The 11,194-nt window shown below is 42.4% G+C and overlaps 2 protein-coding genes across 2 annotated transcripts; both read right to left on the reverse strand.

Moving 5' to 3' along the window:
* Positions 1-712: 712 nt before the first annotated feature.
* LOC136438874 (carboxypeptidase N subunit 2-like) lies at positions 713-3,264 on the reverse strand. The gene is made up of 3 exons (XM_066433892.1): positions 3,206-3,264; positions 2,827-2,920; positions 713-2,288 (listed from the first exon to the last, which is right to left on the reverse strand). Exons 2-3 carry the CDS (start codon positions 2,839-2,841, stop codon positions 753-755), a joined length of 1,551 nt encoding a protein of 516 aa, XP_066289989.1. The 5' UTR covers positions 2,842-2,920; positions 3,206-3,264; the 3' UTR covers positions 713-752.
* A 3,741-nt stretch (positions 3,265-7,005) lies between these two features.
* Positions 7,006-10,971, reverse strand: LOC136438878 (myogenic factor 6-like). Its single transcript, XM_066433897.1, has 3 exons — positions 10,834-10,971; positions 8,549-8,965; positions 7,006-7,606 (listed from the first exon to the last, which is right to left on the reverse strand). Exons 2-3 carry the CDS (start codon positions 8,930-8,932, stop codon positions 7,217-7,219), a joined length of 774 nt encoding a protein of 257 aa, XP_066289994.1. The 5' UTR covers positions 8,933-8,965; positions 10,834-10,971; the 3' UTR covers positions 7,006-7,216.
* Between the last annotated feature and the right edge of the window lie 223 nt (positions 10,972-11,194).

Raw genomic sequence — 11,194 nt, forward strand, 5'->3', positions numbered from 1 at the left:
ATTTCTAGTCTCTACCAGACGTACCACGCCAGCTATAGGGAGAGTATTTGCCAGAAGGGTTTGGCCACCATAGGGTAACATTTGCAGGCGCAGTTAGATGTGAGATGTCCGCGGGGGGAATATATACCTTACCGCGGACTTACTCTACTGGCCAATTATGCCTTTTTTTGCCAAATTCTACGATACATATCCCCGTAGGAAGGCCTGGTGGAGGCTAGAATATTCCCCCGGTGGTAGGGAACCCCAATAGGATGGATATCAGATTAATAGTTAGGCGAGAATTTGTGGAACACATCGACGTAATTACTTTACCATTTGCAAGCACTCGAAGACCAAAGTTTCCTCTGTCTCTGTGTATATATTACACCCCCCTCGATTCCCGTGTGTATGAGAGCTGTGTGTGTGCTTGCGGGTACTGGTGGCGTATGTTCTGTAAGAACCTGTAGGATTTGATCTATATGATAGAGTCCTTGGTGTAACTCAAGTATAGCTCGTCGGTCTTATCTAAAACTGCCAAGTGCGAATTATACATCATCATCAGTCGACGTGCTTTCGCGACGACGGGGTTATACCACCCTTTACACATACCCTTTCGTTGTCTGCCATACAAGACGGGAATGCAATTTTTGCGCACCAGCGACAGATCATTGCGGCACCTTGCGAGGTAAAAACTGTTAGGACAGACGTACATGTACGTGTATCAACAAGGACATGCACAAGGACAAGCTTTTAAAGCATATTCATAAAGCTTTTCAAACCAGTAAAACATATGACAATAGAAGAAGAAACAAAACAATCCAATCTATACGATTAGAACCCACACCAGCACAAGCCAAGCTATCTGGTGAGATTTCATTCAGTAATGGCACATGCCATAGCGCTAATGATCTAGGTAGGGTCCGCACGCAAAGTAGTCTTGCCCCAATCCACGCAAAGTTGGGGCAGTCGTAGAGTGGCTTGAATTCACATGTACACGACACTTTCACATACCCAAGCGACGCCGACATGTTTTGAGATGGAACCATCCCACAGTCTACCTTCCTCAGCGGATTGTTCTCCAGGGAAATGGACTGCATGCTCGGAAGGTTGTCAAAAGTACCATTTTCTATGACTGTCAGGTCGTTGCCGCGAAGAATCAGAAACAACAGTTCTTCCAAGTTTGCTTCGCTGAAAATTCCAGGCGGAAGACGTTTGATTTTGTTGTCTTCGAGATGAATGAACATGATGTAACGAAGGTCCTTGAAGATGTCGTCATCCAGAGTTTCTAGTTTGTTGTCCTTCAGTTCAATTTCTCGGAGAGCAGACAGGTTAGCGAATATACCAGACGGCAAGGAGGCTAGATTGTTAGACTTAAGTCCGATGTATACTAACCTTGGGAATCTACTGAAAAGTCCTGCCTCGAGTGTTGCAATCTCGTTGTTTCTGAAATCTAGAGCTGCCAACGAAGGGTGGTTACCGAAGATGCTTCCTCTAAGTTCCAAAAGACTATTGTGGCCCAAATAAAGAAACTTCAAGTCGTCGAGGCCAAGAAATACACCTTGCTGGAGAAACGAGATGTTGTTGGATTCTAGATGTAGAGTCGAAAGACGAGGAAAGTCGTTAAACACTGCTGTTGCCAAGTCCCCCAAACAGTTACCTCTCAGGTCCAAGGATGTTATATTTGTTGGAAGCGAAGGTAAAACGTCTTCCAGCTTCTTTATGCGGTTTCTCGCCAGATGTACCTGTCGTAACATGAGTAAGTCAGAGAAAACATCAACAGGCAAACGTGAAATCTTATTTCCATCCAGCAGAATCTGGTCAAGACTTCTTAAACCACGAAAGAGGCCAGAGTTTAAGGTAGATATCTTATTATCCGCAAGATCCAGATACTCCAAAGTCGTCAAATTTCTAAACACGTCCTCCTCTAAACTAGCTAGCTCGTTTGCGTTTAGGTAGAGCACATGAAGGCTAGCACCTAACCCATCGAAAGTTCCCACCTCTATGTAGGAAATTTCGTTGTTACGGAGAACAAGCTTAGATAGTTGAGGAAGATCACCAAAGACCAGTTTAGGAAGTGACGCTATCTTGTTTCTGGAGAGCTCCAAGGAGACCGTGTCTGGGGGAATAGCAGAGGGCACGTCCGTCAAGTCGGCGTCTTCACATGAGACACTCCCTGACCAGCAGCTGCAGACCGGACTCCCGTCCCCTTCGCTCTCACAGGCAACCTCTGGTTGTCCATGGACGGTGATCGCAAACAGCATCCATAGAATTGGTAAAGTCTGGACGAACGCGGTGTTGGATTTAGGTCCCTGAAATTTGAAATGTGTATTTGTAATCACATTCACGAAATTATGATATGCCGAGGCTATTGACAGGACGTTCCGGTCCTACACAACAAACTACTCATGAATGGATGTATACTGCAATTCGACTGTTCAGCCTTTTTCTGTCAATAAGACTTCTCTTTTGCACTATCGACAGGATGCTCCTGTCAATAGCCACGGCAATTATGATATTAGACACATGGCCAAATTCATAGGTCTGACTCTTACGTTTTCAACCCATCAGCATGGGGCGTGACGTCACGCAATATAACATACAGTACATTCGTCATGCTGAATGGTTGATCAAGAGCCATAGTCATATAGTCACGTATTGGCTGCGCCAAATCGAGTCTTGCAAATCAGTTTATCCCCTTGCGACGGATGCCCTGATATGGAAGCCCTGAACGACATTGCAATGAAAAGGTCTGTAACAGAATGAAAAGGTCTGTAACAGAATGAAAAGGTCTGTAACAGAATGAAAAGGTCTGTAATAGAATAAAAAGGTCTGTAATAGAATACGTACCTCCATGGTCAGCATTGGCACGGGAGCTGGACTGGATGACGTAGAGGCTATTTTCGCAAGATCTCCAGTTCCAAGACAGCGCTGTCCACTAATTCTGTACGGGAATAACCTCCAGGTCAACACTGTTTGGCATTTCCTTTTCTTACCATGCATGTGCTGTTATTCATTTCGACTACGCTGTTGAACATACTGTGGAAGAGAATAAACTGCTTCATTAGAATATAGACCGGTGTAGCCTTTAGGTCCTAGGAGTCAAATAGTCCTCTGTCAGCGCTTAACATCTCGGGAATGTTTCCTGGGCACAGCTTGATATCATTTGCATGCATGTTGTGTATTTAAGGTTCAACAATATGTCAGAACGTTGTTTTCTTTTACTCACGTATCCAGTGCACGAATTCTTCCTAGATGTACGGAGGAAAACCCTTCTGACCGCGGCCCCTCAATCTTCAACAAAGGGTGACGTCATGGGATGGTGTTGAACTTGAAGGATTGGTTCCGGGTCGTTCTAAGTGTAGGTTAATAGCGTCTCCTTTCGGATAGTTCGAGTACTGCACAAGGTATAGCTTGGGGCGACATGATTTCTGAACCCGATATTCATCCTACGGATCCAAAACTGGTTACACTCCCACGTGTTAAATCGCATTCAATGAAACTGGATCCTGTTTTTCATATCAACGTCAGATTTTTGTCTCTTTATAGCTTTTCCCTGTGCAGATCACAGTACAAAATCAACTATGTGTTTTGCTTCTCCGATGTTTTCATAACTTTCTGCGATTCATTTTATTTTGCCAGGTCAAAGACATTGTGTATCCTATATACATATATCTATCTCCTATTATATATATAGGATATGCAATGTCCTTGGTTTGGTTTAAACGTATGCACAATGAGAGAAAATCTCGTTTTATTCGTGCAAACCCCTACAAGAAGTTACATGCCCACCCACGTAGAGAGCATCAGAGATCCGTGAAGCAGGTGCCAAGTGCGGGGTCACGTTTCTTAACCCTCCGAACAGGTCATGTGCAAGGAAGGGGATAAGCGTAATTGGAAGCACTCCCGTGCGGTGTTAGCTTTGGTAGTGCCCCTGTTATAAAGCCCAATCTGCTCCGATTGCGCTACTGTAAGAGAGGGAGGGGGGGGGGGGGAGACTTGTGCGTATATCAAGTCCGTAGTTCCGTATTGACATCTAGTTGTGTTTGGTAAAGTTTGCGGCCAAAGAAGTAATTTTTTCGGTTCGATAAGAGACAGACTGATGGGTCAAAGTAGAAGTACTATAGCGGTCCAATCTTAACCAGCACCCTACATTGTTATGTACACGATCTCCTTTCTGCAATTCAGAACTGTTGCTTCCATGAAAAGCGGAAGGTATCTTTTCGTATACGTAATCTTCCCAGGAGGATAACTGAAGAAGGGAAGAACGGATTTTCATGGTCTGGTACAGGTCATTGACCTTATTTGTTCGGAGAACAAGAAGAAACTGAGCAAAAACGATGTTTTTCCCTTCCGTGAAGGTTAATATATGATATAAGAATCATAATCAAAAGAAAAGAAGACTGAAACGAAACGATATTTCTGGCGTTTGCCATCGAAGTAATGCAGTTATAACGTTACCTCATCTTTGTTTACAAACACGTAGGTAAACAGAGAAATTAAATTGAAACAGAAGAGTGAATACATTGATAAAGCTTACACATCCAGGTAATAAGAAACGCCAAAAATAGTTACTCAAGCAACTAGATAAAATTGTGAAACAGACGTTTCTGACAGCCGCATCCGCAATCTTTCGTCAGTGACTAAAGGAAAGAACTGGAGAACAAGGTTTCATACCAAAACTCTGAATTGAATTGAAAAGTTAACTGTTTAAAGATTTTATTCAGTTGCTTGAGTACCTGTTTTTTTTTTGGTGTAGAGAGACTGTTAATCTCGCCCCGATGTTTAACCTTGGATGTCACCGAGAACAAAATTAGGCGATTCTCGCTAAAAGGTCGCTCGCCGCGGGACGCCCGTAGATTGGGAGTCGCGATTTTAGCCCCCCTCCCCCCTCTGGAACACGATCGCGGGAATTGTCATCTGGAAGTGATGTGAGCGCGGCTAAGGTCACAAGTGATCCCAATAACGGACCTTGTAAATCCCCTCACAGGCGGGATTCACACAGCACTTTTAAGAGCGAAATGAACTTCTCAAGCAAATGTCATGACAAGTAAACGCAGATGTAAAGGACGAGCATATCGTGCTATAATGGGGACGGTCCTAATCCCGACATATCCCTTGTTTGTTTATCCCGAACTAGTTTAAAAACAAAGTTTACGGCGCTATGTTTGGATAGCCTGGAGTCCAGCCTTGTTAGCTTTAGCCCGCTCCCCAAGATCCGCTACGTACCTCCTGCCTGTTGGCTGGACTCCAGGCTAACGTTTGGGTGCCCGTGTATGACAAGAACCAATATCAGTGGACTATGAAAATGTTCTTATCTTAAAAGCAACAAGGCCACAAGACACGTCTAAGTTCGTAATTTCAAACAACTGACGACTGAAAATCGGTTTGAATTTGACGCTCTTCGATTTGAAGAGCTGACGAGCGAATTTCCTGAAAAATGGCTCAGCTGAATTACGGAGTGTAGATTATGAAATATTCCAGGATGGCACCACACATGCAACTGCGCTTTAGTTAGAGAGGCTGACAGAGACTGTAATTCTCATATATTTAGCCATTAGCTGAAGCTCTAGGGTTGATGTGAAGTAGGGTTTTACCATGGTCAACGTTGACCGACGGAGGTCATATGTTCCTTTTGAACTTTTGTTTTCTTAAAAGTCTTGTTCATGGTGTAACGTTAACAAAAGAAAAGAAACACAGGTAGAATCTGAGTATATTTATTCAGATGGCATCATAAGCCCCTTCCTTCAATGTGCGTTTAACAGCAAACAAATGTTACATTTGCACTATCTACTCATAAAATAAATTACATAACTAATACATTTGAATCGTACATGATTGTTACATGTACTGAAAACACATGATGTGTCAGATAAAGTTTTACCAAAGTTACATTCGTTTATCTCACAAATACACAAACCAACGCAAACGGTACGAAGAATGCTTAGTTGATAGAAAGAATCTCTATAATATATGCTTTTCAATGCTCTAGCCTTCATGATCAGTATTTCTACCAATTTCAGCTCACGGTGAGGTGCATTTCTGGGATACACGCCCCCCCTCCCTCACACACTGTCAGAGATAATGTTTACCCGCTGGGAACTACAAGTGCTACTAGTAATTAGCAAGTGAGATTATGACGGACTTGGTGGTCTCTTGCATAGTGAGACGGGGCAGGGGGCTAACCCTGAGTCGGCTTTCTGTGTTTTCTTGTTTTTGTCGCCGAGTTTCTGATCTCAGCACAAAGGGATTTTCACCTTCCCTTTGGCGTTCGCCGCCATCTTGAATATTCAGTCTTCGATCGAACAGCCGAGATCCATACAACTTGTATCATTACCACAGGAAGTTATTTGTTCGGAACGAAATGAGTTTATTATGTTTAAATTAGGCTCCATATGCAGAAATGCGAAGTTAATCATGCTCCAACACCCCTTTCATAATGATAGCTATTTCAATAAGGTCAAATACAGTTACTGTATTGCTTTTATCGTGTTTGTTCACAAGCTAGTTGAACACCAAAGTTCAACCAAGGTTATGATATAAACTGATTTTAACATTTAGACTACGCAAGAGTCCAACAACGCATGAGTCGCTGCAAATGCAGGTTACCACACGAATGTCTGCTAGTTGATATTTGAATAGAGAATTGAAATAATTGAATTGAAATGCAGGTTTCGAATGGTTTACTAGTGTTGACTTCACTGAACGGATGTACACCGTCTTGTTGAGAAAACGTTCCTTCTACTAAGGAAACCTCCATGAGCTACAAAATTCAAGTTAACGCCCCTTCCCCTAAAGCAAGGTTCTCGATAGGTTCACTGAACTTACAATTGTAAACTATTATCTATGCAACATGTAATGCATGAAAAGTACGAATCACATCTATTTCGGTATATACTAAGTCTCTAGTCTATCTGACACTATTGGAGAAATTTGCAGAAATTTGACAAATAGGTTGAATAAGAGAACTCCAACACGAAATCTGACATACCGGGTTGAAGGAGAGACAGAGTGCGTCTCGAAAAATTGTTCTGTGTAGTCGTTAAATATCTCGATAAAAGGTTGTGTATGATTACCGCAAACCCTGGCTGGCTAACTTGTCTGGCAAATTATTCAGCCTATTTGCCCAATTTCTACTACTACTATTCAAGCTGTCCAAGGAGTCAGATAGAGACTAATATACGTTCGTTGGAATGTAAAAGCAACGTAGTCTAGTTATCGATGTTAATATTGAAGCATGTCAAACCGTATTGATGCCGAAATACGAGTCATATCTTTGTATGTTACACTGAGGGATGTCCATGTCGTTGCTTCCGTGCTTCCTACTCCATTCAGTCAATGCTAACTCGATGTCGTAATCCTGGCCGTTTTCATCACCTAATGTCCATACACTGACCGGACTGTAGTCCTGTAAGCACCGGGAATCGAACCCGTGTACCGTAGTGTCACTTGTGGGGCTGAGCACGGGCGGTGGGTGAGTTGGGCTACACATGTGCGCGTCGTTGTTGTTGTTGTTTACATTGCTGCTGTTATTGTTGTTGACAGGGCTGTGTTTTGAGGTAGTAAAATCGGGAAATGGCAGAGTTGAAACAGGTGGATGTTGGTGTCCTTCGTTTGGCATTTGTGCGGCCTGAAAATGAAGGGAGGAATAAAAGTTTAATGCTCGACCTCTAACATACACATGTTAAAGTTAGCCTATGATCTCTTGGAGTTCAAACGCCCCGCGTTTGGAGGGAGTGCGTTTATAGTCTGTCATGTTTTGAAACTCTTCTGAACATGTGTTTCTCGCTTTTTAAGACCCAAGCAAAAAGTAGGGACAAAGGCAAAAGACATGTATTCTTATCTCAAACAGATGTAATGCAAACATAACTACAGATGTTTACACGTGGATACGTTCATTCTAAGCTATAGGGTCGTAAGTTAGGTTAGAACTGTGTGTATATGTCCGTCTGATTCTCCGTAACCATACTGAAATTCTCAATAAACATCTACTAAATATGATTTCATTTTCATCTATCCTACCCTGTGTAAGGTCAAACTTGTTGAGCTTGGTGACAACGTTGGCTGATCCTAAACTGCGTTTTAAATATTGTTGACTTATCCTAAACTGTATTCAATATCTTTCTAATCTGTTGTTTGCTAAGCTTTTCGTGGTAACTACAAGCTGATAAATTAAACGCCATGACAAACATACCATGTTCGTAAAACTACATGGTACTGGTAGTACAAGTCATTCTAGACCAGGTTACACAAAAATAACACCGTTACAACGTAAGACAAAATAATATCTAACGCTTGAACTTGCTTTCAAGCCCTTTCAAAATATGCAATTTTTTCCTATTAAAGATGAGAAATAAAAGTCCAAACTGACAGATTGAAAATTATGAGAAACATACCACGTCCGTCAAACTAAATGGTAACTAACTCACTCAAATCAATTTTAGGCCAAGTCATAAATAAAGAACACAGTTAGACCAAATATAACAAGTTACAACGCTTGAACTTGCTTTCAAGCCCTTTCAAAATATGCAATTTTTCCTATTGAGGTTGAGAAAAAGTATTTCAAGATTACCTTTTCCTTGGCCCAGATGTATCCCCGAGTCTTAGCCCAGTAGACGTAGTCTGCAGTCGCCGTTCTCTCGTTATAAGACATTGTCAAGGATTCCTCCAAGTCGGATATGTACTCAATGGCGAACTTGAGACACTGAATCTTCGACAACTTCTTGCCGGGTTCCCTTCGATGTGACAGCTTGGTCCGTAGCGCCTCGTACGCTCGGTTCATGTCCTTCATTCGGGCGCGCTCGCGTTCGCTCGCCGTCCGTCTCTGTTGCATCTCCCGCTCCCGTTCGGCCTCGAGCTCGGCCGCGGAAAGCATCGGGTGGAACCGAGCTCTCTCTCGGTCTCCGTCGCTCTCGTCTCCCGAGGAGCTGTCGACTCTTGACGCTAGCTCTGGCATGGTGACAACTGGGGCAGGCGTCTCTCGTCTCTCCTATAAGGCAAGATAACACGTGGAAGATATAAAATGGAACTCAGTTTCGGTTTTCTGGCAAAAGGTGTGGCATATAACAATTGCTTTCGTATTATCCCCCAGTAACCGAAAGGTAAAATTCATAGAATGAATGTTAAAATATGATTGCTACTATAGAACTAGAAAAACGTTGAAATGTACATAACTTGTAATGTGTGTAGAATATTTGTAACGTATTATGTATTATTTTTATGTAGATGTATTATATATTATGTTGCTATGGGTCGCTGTACCCAAAATAAAGAAATTCAGTCAAAAACCTTCTCGAAGTATTGTGTACATGCTGGCTGCCACCGTGCCAAGTTTATATCTCGCTTGTTTTGTAGGTCTTCGCATTCCTCTTTTTTTAATCAAAACTTCAGAAAGATACGATACCATGAATAATCATAATTTTTGTGGGAATATTGCGTTGCTATGGAATTCCATTTGTCCGATATATATTCTTCTAAAACTTTCTTGGTAGCCAAATCATTGCATGCTGCCTAAACTGTTAACTAAAACTAGTAAAAGCGAAAGATGGGTTCACAGCAAGTTTTTAGTGTACACAGAAAACATCTAATGTTTTCACCCGTAAAAGCCACCAATGCGACACATTTTCACACGTTACTTTACGATGCAGTAATTTCACGTACGGGGAAATGCAGCGCGAACAACTGTATTTTTACATAAACGATTTCGCACCTTCTTACGAACAGATTTAATCACATTAGAAAATGTAAAAATTCTCTATTTCGCACGAAAGTGACAACGACTGAGATCAAACGGAAAGAAGCCATAGGATCTAATCTATTGTTAATACGTGTGAAGAGGTGGGGCACACATGGTCATGCAAAGTAAACAAGTTACTTTTCTTACCCTTTTTTTGTTCAGAAGAGAGTGTAAAAAGGGTGAGTGTGCACTTTTTTCGAACGCCTATTTTCGTGTACACCGTCACAATCGTAATTTCAACAACCTGCTGATAGGATGCCCATAGTATTTATCAACAATGCGAAGAATGCTGAATAACTTTACGAGAATGTTTCTTATCTGAGTTAGTTTTTAAGGGAGGACGCTATGATTCGGCAACAAGAAAACTTTTAAGTCGAAAAAGAGTTGTGCTGTTAAAAAAAAAGAAACAACCAAAAAGTAAAAAAGTTTATATTTGTGTCACGACACATGAAATAATTCAAGATCAGGGAGTTATTTCTTGGAAAGTTTTCTTAAGATAATGATAAATCGACGAGGTTATCAAAATCTCATTGGACATACGAATGAATTCGACTACACCTTCACCTGACTCGTGAGCCATATGCAATTATAAGAGACTTGCACTGGCACGCCATCAAGTAGCAAGGGAGTGCAATTTGTTTCGTCTACTAGACACCGTTGGTCGCTGAAAAAATAGTAGAAACTGACCAAGTAGACAAATAACATGTCCGCGGAGTTAGCCGGCCTGGAAGGTCATCAGGCGAACAATTTTTACCATTTTTCCAGCGACCCATGGAGTCAAGTCTAGTAGAGACTAGCATTAACGCATGTCTGCGCGGTTACCTCTTTGGGACGTGGCCTCCACCAGGCATTCCTACGGGGGTATGGATCGCGTGTAGAATTCGGCAAAAAATGAAAAAATTGGCCAGGAAAGTCAGCTCACGGTAAGGTTAACATCTAACTGCGCCTGCAACTGAAACCTAAGGTGGCCAAACTTCCTTAGCAAATATTCTCCCTATAGCCGGCGTAGTTAAGTTAGTCTGGTAGAGACTGCTTGGGACGGGTGGAGATCTACTCTTTGCACACATGTAGGTGTGAAACAATTGGCACAAACACTTAAGAAACAACACACACTTCCTCACCTTAGTGTAATATCTGTCTGGAGAAGGAATATCAATGCGGCGTCGGTCCTGCAGAATTAGAATGCTCTAAAACGCCAGAAGTTCGGACTGAAGAACTCTTCGATGTGACCTCCTTCGTCTCCTGACTAACTCACTCCGGGTTTTCGAAACAACTGACGGGGACGTTTTGAGGCTCATCTATTTTTAATTTGTTATTTTGCACCTCTGGTGGCGGTGGCCACGCCTCCTCAATTAGGCCGGCCGCAAGAACAGACGACCCGACGCGGCACGAGTCCCGGTGTTCGGTTACTTTCCCGACACATTTACGATAGACAGGCGGCAGGGGTGCCTGAGTATTCATACGAGTTTTACGGAATGCATA

Source organism: Branchiostoma lanceolatum, chromosome 7, assembly GCF_035083965.1.
Source record: "Branchiostoma lanceolatum isolate klBraLanc5 chromosome 7, klBraLanc5.hap2, whole genome shotgun sequence".
Lineage (NCBI taxonomy): Eukaryota > Metazoa > Chordata > Leptocardii > Amphioxiformes > Branchiostomatidae > Branchiostoma > Branchiostoma lanceolatum.

Excerpts from the sequence above, each read along its gene's own strand:
- LOC136438878 (XM_066433897.1), bottom strand. The coding sequence starts at position 8,932 with ATGCCAGAGCTAGCGTCAAGAGTCGACAGCTCCTCGGGAGACGAGAGC. Across the intron at positions 7,607-8,548 it reads ACATCTGGGCCAAGGAAAAG|GCCGCACAAATGCCAAACGA; the intron begins GTAATCTTGAAA and ends CTTCATTTTCAG.